At 40.3% G+C, this 17,909-nt stretch overlaps 1 protein-coding gene across 2 annotated transcripts in view; it reads left to right on the plus strand.

Annotated features, from left to right (window-relative positions):
- Nucleotides 1-14,151, plus strand: part of LOC133150204 (gamma-aminobutyric acid receptor subunit gamma-3-like) — a 48,777-nt gene extending 34,626 nt beyond the window's left edge. For both annotated transcript variants that reach the window (XM_061272586.1, XM_061272587.1), the window contains exons 8-10: nucleotides 2,704-2,856; nucleotides 8,092-8,285; nucleotides 12,388-14,151. In XM_061272586.1, coding sequence (XP_061128570.1) covers nucleotides 2,704-2,856; nucleotides 8,092-8,285; nucleotides 12,388-12,672 — 632 coding nt within the window. In that variant the 3' untranslated portion in view covers nucleotides 12,673-14,151. The remainder of the gene's footprint in view (nucleotides 1-2,703; nucleotides 2,857-8,091; nucleotides 8,286-12,387) is intronic.
- Nucleotides 14,152-17,909: the final 3,758 nt, after the last annotated feature.

The raw sequence follows: 17,909 nt of genomic DNA on the forward strand, positions 1-17,909 counted from the left end.
TTTAAAGGTTAACGTTAAATCACATCACGATAGAACTCACAGCTTCTTAGATTTTTTTCCTACGGAAAAGAAATAAACAATCCTTCTCTTTTTCATTTTGAAAAACAAAATGTAATAGTAAATATTCTTGGGGAAAACTACAGTTTGCACACAAACATGCAACTCAGCCCCAATGTACACATGAGGCAACTCAGCCCCAATGTACACATGAGCTCATTGGTGGGGGTAACTAAATGATGACAGATGAGCGCTGTCATCCTTATGGCTGCTTGGGTTCTCGCTGTATTTTTACAACACACTCACTCATTGTCCTATGGAGATGTAGTGATCCCTCGCCACTTCGTGCTTCACCTTTCGCGAATGCAGTACTTGGCGGGTTTATAAGTGAAGGGAGAACGGCGTTTAATACACGCTAAGGGGTACGTTTGTTTAAAAGACAAAACAAAAAAGATTTAGACTACATGCACACTGCAGCTCAATTCAGATTATTTTGCCCTAATGTGACCAGTCAGATTTTTTTTGACAATCTGAACGGCTCAACAGAGCGAAAGGAAGGAAGATTGACTTTTGATAGGCCGTGGATCTGAAAATTTGTATTAAGTAACTTCCGGCTTGAACACAAAGCATTAAGTAGACAATTGTATTCATAGCAGTAACTCAGTGAGATAGACTTTTTTTTTTATTTGGCACAGCAATGCATGAAATGGATCAAAAATCCTCCCCTCATTCCCCCAAAAACTATTTACACCTCACTAATTCACCAATTGCTCCTCTGGGGCTATGAAATATCTGAGAGATACGCCTGTGGCGCCTACGCCTGTGGCGCCTGCTCAATGGACCACATTTAGTTCTTCCACAAACACTACGTTGCGAGTGACGTCTTTTTCTTCTGTGCATTGGGGGTGCATATGTTCACACATCAGAAAAACTGAAGTTGCATTTAACATGGAATGTGAACACTTACACACACACACACACACAAAATCTGATCACACCCAAAAATGACAAATTAGGCATTAAGACATGTGGTGTGAACGTAGCCTTAGACTTCACCTCACATAAATGTATTTTTGAATAAAATATCTAATACAGGCCAACTTTCTTTACTTGTCACAATTAACTATTAATGTAGTAAAGCTGCAGCATTTATGAAGTACATTGTTCATAAATATAAGAAATCTGGAGACCTCCTGCAGTCCCAGACTCTGGTGGGACTTTCTCTTTTAAGCTTAAATGCACAATGTACTGCAATCCATGTTTTTTTAACTTAGTGTTGACAACAGACCTTGTTGTTTTCAGCTAACACAATCTCACAATAATTACTATATTTCCAGCTTGAAAATGCAAATTTCCCTCAGTTTATGGAGTCTGGTATGGACACATTGATTCATGAAGACACCAAAAACATCACGACACATTCATGACATCACTACCTCAGATAAGAATGTGATTATTATTTTTTTTTTTTTGATCCTTTCTCAAAGCTTCAAACTGGAGACAGTTAATTGAAAACGTGCACCTTTTACAGTAACACATATGTTACTTAACACACGGTTGCCAATTATTGTGTTTCTTTTTAATTTTTTCGTCTGTTCCAATTCACATCTTGCTCTTTTTTTTCCTTCTCCCACTTCATTGTGTTTAGTGAGAAGAGTGGCGAGAATCACTGCCCTTTTATTCCAACATGTTGACCAAGCTTGAGGACGTTTCAGTTTGGATGACAAATAAATGGTCTTGTGCATTAGGATGAAACAAAATTCATAGTTAGAAAAGTAATCTTAGTTGTTTCATATTACCTTGAGACATAACTCTTTCATTCCGGAATACTTCAGGCGGTTTAAAACTTCAAGGTCGCTTAAGCTTTCATCAACTGACAGATAAAAATAAAGGCAGTTTAGGGGTGGTGTTTACCAGGTAGTAACTCATCCCAAGTCCCCAACTATCATTGCATTACTTTTAGAACTTGGGGCAGCACACCCAAAATACTGCTCAAGGCAAGGCTCGCAGCAGACAATTGTCACAGTGGACTTGAAGTGATCCAGACACAAGGAAAAGTAAATTATAAAAGAAATGTTGTCATGGGACACGTGGCATGATTCCTTCCTGTGACTAGCTCCAAATTAGCTTTTAGATCATTCAGAAGTTTTAAAATGGCATTGCTGAACATACTATGTCGTAATACTTTATGTTGGAGAAGACCCCCGACGCCTCTCATCATGCCTACGCCTACGTATTTGTATAGTTGGTCCCATTCAGAGGAACTATTTAAGGACTCAAAATCAGCCCTTTGATAAATCACATTGCGCCAGCTAAATCAATCAAAATCAACTGCAGAAATGTTTGGTGGAGGCAATCTTGGGTGCGCCTGTTTAGTTCACCAACTTTTCGACTCTTTTATGTAAACAATGACTGTGCTTGTTTTTGTACATGCTGGTAGAACTCCAAATTAAACTGTTTGTAGCAGACAGTCCTATCTTGTGCAAATGAGCCCCCCGCTCCATCTGTACTGCAACATCAATCAGAACTACGACTTTTCATTACCATGACGAAGAGGGGTGGAGCTATCAGAAAAAAAAAACGGCAAAAAAATGTCCCATTGATACTGTCACTTTAATCATCTAGTATACATTGTCATGATGTGGTTGATCACAACTACAGACATCATTTTCAAGTGACAAATGTCTTCTAATTTCCTTCCAACAGGAGACTATGTGTTGATGACAGTATACTTTGACCTCAGCAGAAGGATGGGCTACTTCACCATTCAGACTTACATCCCGTGTATCCTGACTGTGGTCTTGTCCTGGGTCTCCTTCTGGATCAAGAGTGACGCCACGCCGGCGAGGACAGCCTTGGGTAAGCTGCACATGTGGTGCAACTGGGCATTATGAATAACCTTTTTTGTTTTTAAAACTTGCTACCCATCAGTGACACTTGCTTTTCGACAAGCATTAATAATTTATTTTACTTGCATGATTAAGTGTCCTGCATGTTGACACTTTGTTTGTTGCTGTCTTTTGGATGATGAGTTCTGCCTGGAAGTCTTATTGTGGTAAGTGACTTCATTATGCCTGCATGTTTGTTCATATCCACAATATGTTCACAAATACCAAAGGGATAACACAAGTTGTATTCTAGCAAGTCACTGAAAAAAGATGAACACTACAATTACAAATCCAGACCATTATACTGTGAATCTGTGTATATTATAAATACTGTATTCCTTCAATAAATCAATATTGGTGAGGAGGGATTAACAGATATATGAGCATATAAAATGCAAAAGTCAAGAACGAAAAATCGTTAGTCATTGCACTCCAAATACACCAAAAAATGTCAAACTGAATCAAGTAATCTTGACGCCACATGCTTCAGTTATCATAATTAGATTTACTGTGGCACATTTTCCATTTCATTTAATCAATTAGATTGATGGCATGTGCAGTAATCATACCAGTAAGCGTAAATTTATTGTAACCAGAGTAATTATTTGGCAAAAAATCTTTAGTCCACTGAGTTCCCAGTGCCCCTAATCAAGCGCTGTCACAGAAATTCTGTTAGAACTTCCCTACGGCAATAAAGACTGGATTTAGGTCTGTCGAGATTAAAAGGAAAAAAAATCACGTCACTTTCTGCTGTTAGCGCATTCCATGAGGCATCCCTGTTATGATTGTTTTTTTCTTTTCACCTCAAACTGTAGTGTCATAATACAAAACGTTTTATGTTTTGCTGAGCTACTACCGCCCATAACGTTAGGCAAGATGGCAAATCACTTGCGCTATAAACGTCAAAATGTTATTGTCACCGTGGGATAGTGGGAACGTAATTTTGATTTCTTTGTGTCTTGGCATATGGTAGAAAATGACAATAAAGCAGACTTTGACTTTGTGTGCCTGGCTCTCAGGCCCCCGACACACGGGTATTTCTAAATGAACTTTTGACCTGTCTGTAAGCAAACATTCTTTTTGTGAGGACGCCATGTTTCAGTGGTAGACTTGTTGTTTACCAACTCAGATGTTGATGGATTGATTCACAGCCATTGTGCCCATGTCCATGTATGTGTCTTTGAACAAAACCCTAAACCCCTGGTTTCTCCTGATGGTTTGTTGTCAATGGAAAAAAATGAAGTGAAGCGCTTTGAGTAGAAAAGCACAATATTTATATAAGTTATTTTCAAAAATATTTTATAATTTACCATTTACAAAATGAAAAAAAATGAAAAAAACAAGTTTTTAGAACGTCAGACCTAACTGTGTTTCCTTTATTCGTGGACATTTTTATTTACTCACCATGTCCACTTTAAACACCTTATGTGTGGCGGACATTTTGTGCTGCAAATGTACTGCCTGTGTATGCGGGGACATAATAGCTTCAGTCAGCCCGTCTTTCAGGCGCAATGAAAGGCAGCAAATGCTCCCAGCGTATAGGCGGCGTTGTGATACACGGCCACTTTCTGAGAAAGGCTTGTGATCACTTCCAACGAACACAACAAACAGGCAGCACCAGGAAGCGAGTGTCCCACCCCTGATAAACACCCCCATTCAAGTCAGCGACACAAAGTCATTTAGCCTGCCTTCTCTGGTTCACCGCCTCCATTTTCAAGTGATGTCTGAGAGCTGATCTCGAGGCCAGAGGGCAAGAAGAGGGGAGATAAGAGGAAGAAAAGACAGACATAAAACAAGGATGCCAAACAAAGTGGGACCCAAAGTGTCAGTAAGAAGGAGGAGGCCAACACTCAAATGAGGAAGGCAATGCTACAGAATCCCATCCTGAGCAGCAGCGCTTAAAATGGTAGTGCTGCCAGGTGGCATTTGCAAAGACCTGTCACTCAGCCACTCCTCATCCAGGCAGGACATTTGGGGAGCAGCAGGCTGGAAGTAGGAGAGGCGAGCTGGGGTTGATTCTTGTTAGAGCTCAATCTGTGCAGCTCAGATGGAGTTTAGAGGTATAGGGCCTATGATGGGAAATCACACAGCTCGTGACTCTAGTAAAGAATGAGGAAATTAAGGAACTGGAGAGTTAAATGAAATAGTCCAAGACAAATCGATAAACATGCTATCGTGACAACTACAACTAAATAGTTTCGCTCCTGTGAGACATAAACACATTGATGTTTAAGGTGCCATGCAATATGTATTGTATATTTTAAAATATGTCTCTTATCTTTGATATCCTTTCTGGTTTATCCTGTCTAATTTAGATAGATTTGACATGATCTGGGTTGGCAATGAGCAGGAGGCAGTTTTTCAAGCTATTGTTATTTGGTCTGAAACAACAGTGTTATATTCACTATGTAAATAAGCCGTGCTCCAATTGAGTCTCTGTTGTCCTTAATTTAATTTGCCAGTGTACGTGCTACAAATACATTTGTGAGTTTAAAATCACGCAGCCACACACAATGTAGGCTACACACACATTGCTCTCAGCTGGGCACGGGAACTGTGACTGACAATTGTGCCGACAGCCTGGTCCCCCTGGGGAAAAAAAAATTGCCACCTCCATGGTGATGCCCAGCGACCTTGCAGCCATTAAGCAAGCATTTTGAGTGGCTGAGCACTGCAATGTGAGCGGGATTGTTCTCCTGCTGATTCTCGATGTACTGGATGCTCTCATTGAAAACGTAAATAATATCGGTACACCCCCATGGTGACGAACCCACCAGAAGAAACTGATACAGTTCAGATGATACGGTGCAAATGTAGAGGAAAAAAGGCTCAACATTAAAAAAAAAAAGCATTGGTCGATAAAATTAAATCTGACACAAGATCAAGTTTCGGCATAGCCTTCATCAGATAATCTATCTAAGGTTTCCCAAGAAGAGCCATCATTCACACAAACGTTTTTCAGAGGCAACATGTTAAAAAGAAGCTGACAGCGCTTCTCTAGGGAAGAGATGGCAGAGATAAAATTTGGCGGTATCGGCCCTTCAAACTGGACTGGAAGGTTTTTTTTGTTTTTTTTCAAACACAGGTGATCACGTGTTTAAGAGCAAAAAAAAACAACCTACTTTTCTAGAGTCAACACAATAATGTATAGCCCAGTAAACTGCCTTAAAGAAGTGAATGATCATGGCAGGGTCAGTGGAAATAATGCCAGACTGAATGCATAGCAGATGTGGCTTTAAATCACCTTTATTCAGATTAAACTACGCTTGGCAAAACTGGCCAGTTGCATGTTATAAACACCATTAGCGAAAACGAGGCCAGCAATGAGGAGCAGCATTTTATATGTGTGAAATTGTCTGTATTTTTGAGAAGAGTTTCTATGTAGAACACAAAAATGGAGTGAAATTGAAGTGAATTGAGCGGTGATTTCCTCTATGTTTGAAATGTGAAAAAACAGAGGAAATAAATCAGTTCCAGAGTCAAACTGTTGCGATCATGACATCAGTGTTTTTTATATCTGATGACATGATTTGAAGATTGTGTTTGACCTGACCTATTTTTCACTTAAACTCATTCTTCATTGGCGATGACAGCACCAAAATGAACACAGAAGTCTTAAGTCTACCATTTTAAAGAAAAATGCAACCAATCAAGTTGGGAGATACGTAACAATATAAAACTCACTAGCAAAGGTTGCAAGCAAAGCTTTTGTAACCAGTGCAATCGACATCTATTCCAAAAAGGCTTTGAGTTGCCTATACTTGCCATAGGATTGTGGCAACTACCTTTATATACGTATAAATGAAATTCCTCCACTCCATTCAACATAGCTCCCTGGCACCAAGATGCGACAAATGGGTGCCAAAATAATTCATTGATTTGGCCCGAGTACAACAGTAATGGCAATATGAGATTCCTTAAGTCAATAATGTATAATTGCTTTTTAAAAAAATTGATTTGAGAATGCTAAACCTTGAATATGCAGTGATTCACTGTAAATTAAAGCTACTACCATTTCTCTTAGATCGATCCGTTAATACTTTTGCTATCTTGGTGTTTTGCTACAACTGATGATTTAAAAACTGTATCAGATTCGTTTATAAGTACTTGGAAATAACAGCTGAAAAATTCTCTTGTCTCATATTCACCTCAAGGTGTCAAACGGTTAAATATTTTTAGTCTGCAGAAAAAAAAAAAAAAGGAATTTGCCTCACTGTTCCAATACTTCCGGAGTGATGTGTGTGTGTGTTCCGTCACTCCGTTGCCTATTTTGTCACACCACAGGTTCTTTTCGGTAGTCGGTAGACAAGGTATCACCTTTGTTGCCATGGCATCACTGAGAGAAAAGTTCCAAAGAGTGAATGAACCTGTGAAAATAAGATTAGTGGAATTAATTTGATGGCCAGAAGCAACATTGTGCCAAACATGCACTTAGATTTGAGGAAGAGTTCTTCATTTACCTTAAATGTAATGAGCGAGGGGAGAAAATCGAAGACGATCACTCGACCAGTCGGTAGCTCAAAATAGAAGGGAGCAACTCGTCTCTATGGAAACGCTGGGTGAAAACAGCACCATGAAAGGCATGTAGAGAGGGAGATGAGAATGAAAAAGGCTGAGGAAAGAAGAGAAAAGATGAGAATGAAAAGCCAGAGACGGTGATTTGGCCCACATGTGCATGTATGACTATGTGCAACACTGCCATTTTCCCATCTTTCTGTTTGCACCATTCATTGACAGATTTTATTTTACTTAAGGTCTCACGGAGCCCTTTTTAGCAATCTTTCTAATAACGGCATGTTTTGACGCAGGATTCATTCAAACATTTTCATGAAAACACTTCAAAGCTTTCCTTCCATGCCAGCAATACCGATGTGATGACAGGATTATTGTAAATTTCTACTAAAGTGAAAACTTTAAAAGTGCACTAATGTATTTAACTTGAGAAACCTTGCAAATAATCTCCTCAGGGCTGACAGCAGCAGCACAATGACGTTGTTTGATCACAGTTAATAAGTGCTCTGAATTTTTGTGTTCTCATGTCTTTGAATGCCTTAACCGTTGTATGATTTGGAAACTAGTCCAAATATTGGGGATTGGGGGTTAATATCCTTCAAAAGTGTAATTAATTGTACAACTACTGTGATCACAACCTGAAGTCACAAAGCTTTGGTGTTAGCATCCCTCACCCATGCGTTGACCTTTTCAGGCATCACCACGGTGCTGACCATGACCACATTGAGCACAGTGGCCCGCAATTCCCTCCCTCGAGTCTCCTATGTGACGGCAATGGACCTGTTTGTCACTGTCTGCTTCCTGTTCGTCTTTGCTGCCATGATCGAGTACGCCATGCTGAACTACTGCTCTGGTCCGCGCAGACCTCCAGCAAAAATGCAAAAACTGGTAAGCCACTTACGTCTTCATTCCGGTCAAATGCCACGGTTCGTCTTTAGGTTCATAATGTATTCAAAACAACAAATCCGCTTTGGAAATATAGTGTGAGCCATTTAATGAAGACCAACGATGCTCCAAGGAGTTCTGACTTCACTAGTGGAGCTTGCGCTGAGGAATTGGACCCATCTGTCAGATCAAAAGGGGTCAAGTGCTTTATTATGTATTCATGTTCATTTGATCAAACATTCCAGATGTGACTGTGATTCATTTAGTCACAAAAAACACATTGGTGTGAAACATCGCCACTCAGAAACTCTATTGAGTGCTGACTGAGGCTGTCTCTTTGTACATATATAAAGTGCACCATGCTACCGAGCTCACCATGTCTTCAAAGGTGAATGTCGTTATGAGCAAAAGTGTGCCACTTGAGAACCTTTCTTGCCGTCACCCAAAGAGCGCTGGAAGCTCAATGCGTGGGAGTTCTCAAGGCTGCTGCACCTGTCACCATTGATTCAGTGGCAGCAGCACACGTCTACTTGTCAAGCTGCTGTTGCCATTTGGTCGGGGGTGTTGAAGCTCACGGCTAATAACGACTTTTGTTTTCGACTGAGCAAGTAACACAAAGTTGAGTTTGAGCAGCATATTTGAGAAACCTGTAGCTCTCTGCTGTACTGCCTCTGTGTGTGCGTTTTGGTTGTTGCGTTACGGGGCGGGGCCATTTCATCACGCCATGTGAAAGAATGTGTTTGCCGTTATTATTATTGCTGCAAAGCTCATGTCAGGGCTCCTTTAATTGTTTGTGTGACTTCCAAATAATTGAGACAGGAATTAATTAGTGTACAAGGAGAAATGTAACCATGTGGAGCACCAACGAGAGAGTCAGTAACAAGTACCTGTTGACAGCGGTCAGAAATTAAATTTATGGCAATATGTCTCAGACCTCCATATAGCCCTATTTCAATGAGTCGCAGCAACGGCAGCAGAGTGTGAATCTGCATGCTGTTGAAAGCAGATGTAAAATCAATAAACAGCCCTGAAGATGCTTAGTCAAGGTGTTGAACAGAGTGACAGTAGCATCATCAGTTCCCCTCTGACTTTTATAGGGAAACTAGAGATGATCTAAGCAGTTAGTAACAGATGCTGTAATTCGTCTACTGATGACTCTCACAAAGCATCTCCCCAGAATGGATGTAATTGCAATGGGTCTCCAATCTTTTACTTCAGTTGGTCCAGGCTTTTTTGGAAGAAGAAGTGAATAATTGACTTTTTCCAGATACCTGGAATTCTTAAAGTACTGAAATAACTTTGAGACAATACCTTTGAGTTCATGAACATTTTCTTTCAATACTCTCCCTTTCAGGTCATCGGGCCAAGGTGAAGAGTTGAGCTTAATGGTTCTAAGGTTCGTCGAGTCTGATAGGAACATACTCAGGAATGGACTTGCACACATCATCACGCTCACAATATCCACTAAAGAAGACATTTAACTCAACGGCAGGGAATGGAGAAGGGGGGTGCGCTTTGTCTTGGATTCCCTGCCCATCGTCACATTTAAACCTTTACAAGCTTTCTTGGCATTTCCTGAAAAATATTGATACTAAACTTTATCCTTTAATCATTTTTTTTGCTCTCCTCTGATTTGATCATAATTCACATCTTTTTTTTTCCCTAACAAACTCAGCATTGACATTTTTAAAAACACAATTTTCCTGACGGATGCATTACTTCATGTCACTCAACATCCATAAATTGTTATTAGGGAATATTGTAACTGTTTTTGTTTATGTGATTTTACTTTCATTCAACAATAAATAGGATGTTAGGGTGTCAATTATTTCATGAGGGGTGTCACATGAGTTCAGAAACAGCCAGTCAATAGTTTGCAACTCGCATCGTGGTTCCTCCCTTCGGTCTTCGGTCCAGGTCACTCTGTCCTTGGTCACTGTCTCTTCCCATCTCAGCATGGCCCTGTCGCATGGAAGTAGGTGGATGACAATATTGTCAGATTTCCCCAGAGCAGGCTTGCAGGTGGATTTATAGGCGTCTGGTATGTTGCCATCACACTTCTCTGGGGTGCGTGCCAGGCGGGTAGGACAGTCCATATATTGGTCTAGTGTAGGCAGGAGATCGGACACATTAATTATTGGTTTGTGATTGTCCATGCAAAAATAATGAAACACAGATAATTATTGTGTGAATGCTGGGAGTATAGTCTGGACAGAAAAGAATGTGGAGGCAGTCATGTCATTGCAAATCCATAAAGCACATGCAGGATCATGTCAGGTTACGGTGGAGCTTCCAATATTGAACAAAGTCTAATCATTTATTGAATTGAGTTATTTATTTCTTCTGTCTTCATTTCAAGCGTCTGTTGGCTGATCAGCTTCCTTTCGATGGAGCAAATTCTAGCTTTGCTATGCGTTGAAAATGCAAATATTATTTGCCGGCGTTGAGTCTTCCTCCCACTCCCCACCACACGCACACACACATGCACACACACACGCTCACGCACGCACACACAAAACACGCACACAGATGAAATTGGTTTCCTTTTCTTTAAACCAATCAGATTTTCAATTCCACACTCTGCTCTTTCATATTCGAATCCTCAGAGAGACATAATTTTTTTTCTATCGTCTGATTGGTTCAGCTATGTTTATCCCTCTGATTGGGTGGGCTTAAACCTTGCACCTGAGACTGACTTTCAGGAGGACGATGTCAGACATGATTAAAAATTCATTTTTAAGGCACAACATTTCAAGGGAAAAAGTGCACATAATGAAGCTTGGGTCACCAACATTGTTGGTAGCTGCCTTGTTGAAGCTGGAAATTATATTTTTATATTTTTGACTGGACCAGTTACACAGACAGACAGGCAGGACCAAAGAAAGAAGGTCTGCTGCATCTGTATAAGCATCTATGTTGAGTGCAATGTATTATATTCAAAGTTTTGATATTGATCAATGTTGCTTGTGAAATGCTGTATTATAGTGTAACAGTGTGAAGATATATTGTATGCTAAAGTTTATTGTGTTGCTTGCTTTAGTGAAAATGGTATTAATGCTCCAATACGGTAAATATCTCTTGCGAAAATAGATTACCGGTCAGATTAATATCGAACCCAGTGCCCAATTGTTGCTTGGCAGGGATAATATACGTACTTCCTTCCGTGGAACTTTTTCTCAGTGCTGATTGCAGGTTGATTAGTAGATTAATAGAGATGTAGAGATGACGAGGTGGGTACTGTGTAATGTAATGAGTGGAGCCGGCCACCTGTTACTCGATAAAGTTAACTGAATAAACTATTTTTTTGAATCTCACACTCAGTTACATAGTAGTATTTTTGTATGTTTGTATTTGAGAGGTGTGTTTGGTGATGTTACTATGTTGGAATACTGCCTTGCTCTCCTTTCATGTGTCACAGTACCTGCTGGCATTCATGTTCCCCCCAATGAACTGTACGGCCCCAGTGCCGCCAGCACGATCATGACACTCTCAACATCATATTTGATTGAAAAGCAACAAACACTTGTCTGTATTGCTTACTTGGCAGCCATCACACACACACACACTAGACACCATCAGAACCAAATGAGTTTACCTGGCTCTCATCAGACCGCAGGACATTTCAGTAATCCATGTCCTTATCTGCTTGTCTTCAGCTTTGCTTACAGGTTTTCTAGTGGATCATGTTTTGAAGAGATTTCCTTCTTGGTCCAGACCAATTTATAGCGTCTGACCCACCCCTTCAATTTTTGTACCAATGCTGGCAGTACTACATCAAATCTCGCACTCCTGCCATTTAAGAGAGGAGTCACTTCCACGGTTCCACCATACACCAAACATATTTCAGTTTATCCTCACAGGTTAAAGCACGTAATCAGTCTATTTGAAGCTCGTATTTCGAAAAAGCACTGTATTTATTACTGCTTTACTGTATATATCAGGAGACCAGCATGAAATTGGCAAATGTGTACTGAGTCCCATGCATACAGTAGGTGTGGGTATATGCGTCCATGCGCGCTACTGCTTTCGCAATTTGCCATGCACAGTGGCAACGCAATCGTTAGATTCTTGAAAAAAATCTCCACATTTTTCTCTCCTTCTACAGACATATTCATCCTTCAGCACGGGTCGACTCCCTCGTCGACACATGATGCCCACGGGCAATGCTCTCTTCTGGCAGGACTATGACGATGACTGCCTGGACCAGTGCCTGGATGGGAAAGACTGCAAGAGTTTTTTCTGCTGCTATGAAGAATGTAAAGAAGGCGGCTGGAAGAAAGGGCGCATACACGTCAACATTAGTGAACTGGATTCCTACTCTCGGGTATTCTTCCCGACTTCTTTCTTGCTCTTCAACATTGTTTACTGGGTCAGCTACCTCTACCTCTAGTCACACTCCTGACATAGAGCATTGGAGCATCTGTATTTGTCATGCTGCCTCTGGAATTGGGGATAGTTTTTTTCAGAATCGAGGGTAAGGAGGGACATGAGCAGGAATGGACTAATTAGACCACAGACATCTGGGTGGCAATGCAGTATTTTGACCCACCAGGTGGCAGAGCACCCATAGTGCCTTCTCTAGTAAGGGTGCACAAGGTCACCGCAGCATTGCTGTTTTTATTCGCTCATACATCACGCCGCCGCATGCCATTTTCTCTGTGGTTCTGACTACAGGAAATGGTAGGACGTTCATCATGCATTTTGAGGTACTTTACAAATATAGTAGTGCTCAATAATAACAAAATGTTCCTAGAATTATTGGTATTTTTCCCAAAGACACCTATCAAACAATGCAGTTTACATTAAAGGAATGCACAAAAGCTGCAAAACTACAAAGGGATGTATGTTTTGTAGTAGTGCAGTGGTAGTAGTCGTAGTAGTGAGGTCCACCCATTCAGTTCCACTTGGTCAAATTGTTTGTCCCCTAATGAAAAATAAAGGGAATTTCTAATGGCCTGCCATTTGCGGGACCCTAAGATGCCTCCCGTGCCCATCCAGCAACAACTGAGGTGCCGTAAAATACCTAGATATGTAGGCCAAGAAAGAGAGAGAAGTGCTGAAAAATGGATGAGGCTGAATTGTTGGGGATGGAGTCGTTCAAACAGTCACCACAATGTATAATGGATAACACGTGTGGAGACATACATACAGTATGGACACACATGAAAGCCAGTCTTAACTTTAATGTTGTGTTTTGGCTTTGTAGAACACACACACACCAGCTTCACTCAGTATGTGTGTGTGTGTGTGTGTATGTGCGTGTGCGTGTGCGTGTGTGCGTACGTGTGTGTGTGTGTGATGAGAGAAATGAGTTACTGTATGTGTCTGTTTCCTTTTTCATAAAAATGGAATATACTAAGTAGGCTGCTAGTGAGTTCCAGTTTGTGAATTTACTACGTATTGATCAGGCCTCTGAACAAGTTTGTGTCCAATTCAGAGGTGTTGACTTTTTGTCCTGACTTTTGACCACAACCCCCCCCCCCCCTACCCCAAGCTACGCACTGCTGGTATTTCTACTACACTTTATAAGTGTTAGGCCATCTAGATAATCTAATAAAACAAAATGACTATTTTTATCTTTATCAGCATTTACAAAGATGGTTTGAAATCTGAGTACTGAGCTTTGGTCAGCATTAGCAACCCCCTCGCACATATTTAAAAACTTAGACGACATTGCAAATATTACAAGAAATGTATTCTCACTTCAACCTCTAACTTTAAGCTACAGTTATATCGCTCACATTGTTGGGGGGCCCAAGCTGATCATGGATCAGTACTCCCAGAGAAAATCTTATGTCTTTTAGCTGGACAAGTATGTTTTTCTAGTGTGTGGTACATTGCTTGTATGAATAAATAACGTTTTGGTCAACTATTATTGTGAAGTGTCTTTGTGGGGGGAAAAAAACATTTCACTTCATAACCAAAACTGACAGAGGCAATCTGCTCTTAGATAGCTGATAAGTTTAGTGGAAACTGAAATACTTGCAAGGATTTGGACACAGTTTAACAGGAACGGAAATACTTGTAAGGATTTGGACACTACATCGATCGATGTAGTTTGCCATGCTTCTTATTATTCTCAAACAGGGTTGATCTCTCCCGTTATTTTTTTGAATGTTATACACTAGTATGCCAAATGTTGCTGAAAGTTAAAATGTTTTGGTGGAGTCATTTTGAAATAGATAAATAAATGCATACATCCCATTTTTTTTATTTACAACCCTTCAAAATTGTAATTTCACAATGTTCCAGTGTTTAAGTTGCAGTTGACTTTTGGGCTCAGCCTGAAAGTTTTTTATGTTCTTGTGGTTACTGAGAAAGCTTGTGTGAAACGCTGATTCCAAAGTACAAAATGTGATCCTTGTCAAAACTGGAGCAAAGACTCATTTACATATTCCAAATGTGTAAGAGCTCAACCTGACTGACTGCGGCGACGAAAGTAAGCAAATGGAAATGAAGATGAGTGAGACTGCAATAGATACAATTATGGAATGTACGAAAACGTTTGTGTAGGCAAAATGCAAGTTTTAACATTCAATTTTCACACTACAGGTATGTAAAAAGAAAAAAAAGGCAGTTCATATGAATCATTTATTTTATTATTGGGCTCAATCCCAATACTACTCCTTATATCTTGCCTTCCTCCGTCTAGTGTATATTTTCCGGCATTGTGCTTCTTTTCACTGTTGTCCTTCCACTGATGAATGGCTGGATAGATTCTATTCGACTGCTACCTTCAAAATGATTGATTGGCTGCTTCCCCAAAAAAGGCAACCACACAGCATCACCCCATCCTTCCTGTTGATTGCCAACATTGTGACTTTGCCCATCTGGTCGGCTTTGTTTCTCAGTCGTATATATATTACTGACATGAGGAAAGAGGAAACAAAAATAATTATATGATATGTGCATGTGAAAAAATATCACTCCAACTGGAAAATCGCCTCCCTTGTTAATGAATGACATTCTGTTTTTTCTTCTTAATTACTCTGATTATATATAGATATAGATATAAGTGGCATTCTGTCAACATAGCAGGCTGTTTAGAAACTTTATAGCCTCTTTTTTGGAGACAAATGAAATATTTAGGCCTCGTACCCGATTTCTGAAGCCACACCGGATGAATTTGTTTCTAAATGCACACTGCCTTTCTCTGTCTCTTTGTGTATTTGTCACCGGCGTGTGCCACAAACAAACGCTGGTTTTCTGCGTAGTCTCTGCACTGCAGCTAATCTGTCTGAGCCAGACACCCCGCAGACTGTATTTATATCCCAATCAGATCGCTATTCAGCTTTCTCCTCTTTCCACTGTTTCTGCTCTTGTTTCCACGGGAGTGCGACATAAATCACATTGTATCCGCATTGTAGTGCAAGCAAGCAGGTGATGAATCTCCAAAGAAGTAATTTTTCAAGCAAAAAAGCTTGTGACTACCTTCACCTGACTGCTGAACTAAATTATCTATTTATTAGCCTAAAAGACAACCAGTGTTGCAAGTTTGACTTTTTTTTGGGATGTTTTGAACATTTTCAAGGAAAAACTGAAATATGGCACCAAGACTAAGCTGTGCACATGTTTTTGTAGTGTTCTGTGTCCTGGTCTGGGTGGATTTTTTTTTTTTCCAATCAAAGAGCGATCTTATTTCATATTGCCACAAGCAAATCAATTTTTCATTTCTTTTGGATTATTTCAACAAGTTTGCCCTTTGTCTCTGGCTTTGTTGTTTCTTCTTATGGAAAATATTGTACACTTTCCAATTTTATTCTTATTTAGGTCTGAATCTAATTTGTGTGATTTTGGAAGATTCGAGGAAGTCAGAGTACCCGAAGAAAAGCATGGGGCAGGCAAACCTTGAAAGGCTATGTAAGGCTAACCACTGAAAGGCAGTGAAGGCGACTGTACTGTATGTGCTCCTAGCATGTTAGTCAGACTTTTAACCTTCAAGGCACATATGCCCTTCAGACCACTTGTTGTTGAAAGCCAAGTTGCACGCACAATCATAGGTCACATGAATTATGCATATGGAGTTAAATGGAAATTGGGACATTTGTTGTTTTAGGCATTTTTTTCCACCTGATTGAAGTCAGTGAGGCGTAGGAGTGGTGAATTTCTCATAGCTGGAGTCTCACATCCCAGCCATGAGTTGAACATGGCTTGTCCCCCACTAAATTTCCCCCTCACCAAGGGGTTCAACACTTATACCCTATTGCACAACCTACAGAATGTTTCATTTGCCTTTTTATCAATAAGTATGAGAACAATATGAAGCATTCTCACAGTCTAATCTCTTAGTTGGACTAATCAGTTTTGAATTCCGCTATTGCTGGGGTGGTCAACCAGTCAGAGACTATGAGCGCCATTTTTTATTGTGTTACCGCAAGGAGCCACATCATACACATGAGCACACATGAACTACCACATACCATATTGAACTCAAGCGAAAATGTTGATATGAACGTAAAGGAACCGCATGCGGCTCGCGAGTTGGTCACCCCTGCGCTACTTTAACGTGTTTGACTAGCCTAAGCCGTTCAGTATACTGGGTTTCATCACGTACGGTAAAATACATGCATTCCTATCACATTCCATTCTCATTGCTGCTTCTTGCAAGGAAGCTGAAGTGGCTTGTGTGGGCTTTATGCACAACATCCCATCATGTCAAATTGGATAATGAATCTACCAGAAATGTGACTTACAAGAATTGTCTTACTATGTCATACAGTATAATTGAAGAGACTGCACATACCGCCCCTATTTGCTGGAATGTGTTGGCCATACTTGATGAGTCTCCATTTGGTAGCCCAACATTAAAGAGGAAACGGTGGGAAGTTGACAACAGGCATTTCCATAATTGGATTTAGTTTAGGCTGGTGTCTCCGGCATGTGTTGGTGACCGTTTTTTCTATGGCACCTCCTGACACCCAAGCCTACAGCTCGGTTGTGAATGTCTGACAAATTGTTACTCAGCCATACCTGTTCTTGTGCATTGAGGGTGTAAGGCTATCAGCCACTATTGGCAATAACACGCATGTGCGTCAAGTCCACGTTATATGTCTTTGCCATGACAACTGTACTGCTCTTTTTCTTTTGGGGGGTCATATATTTTTAGAGGCGTATTTTCTTCATTAAAATAAAAGAAATTGAACCATTTCTCATCTTCCCATCATCACTAATACCAGTGGCCTTGGGCCCTTAATCTATTCATCTATTCTTATCTCCGTATTAGATCATTAGATACTGCAGCAGTAAAGCAAATTTTAAAACCTGCAGCTAGACTTTTAACCTCCATTTTATTTGCCCGTTCAAACTGCATTTGATAAATATCAAATCTATTTCGGGGTCTTCTCTTTCTCCTGCTGTCAGTTCAGTAAATATCCTGAGGAAATGGACTGGAGGTTCTGTCCCTGAATTTTTCTAATATTGCCGTGGCATGGATGTAGTGCACTGATTCCCATTCAGCATTTTATTGCTGACAGTTGGTAAAACAAAACTTTGATTTGTTTTGTAAAAGAGTTGGTTCGCACTGCTTATCAGAAAAGTTGGAAGAGCCGAACAGTTATAAACCGAGGTGGTATCGAGGAAAAAAACAACAAAAAATCCTCTGATTAAACCTCACCTCAATAAAACAAA

This window comes from Syngnathus typhle, linkage group LG2 (genome assembly GCF_033458585.1).
Source record: "Syngnathus typhle isolate RoL2023-S1 ecotype Sweden linkage group LG2, RoL_Styp_1.0, whole genome shotgun sequence".
Classification (NCBI taxonomy): domain Eukaryota; kingdom Metazoa; phylum Chordata; class Actinopteri; order Syngnathiformes; family Syngnathidae; genus Syngnathus; species Syngnathus typhle.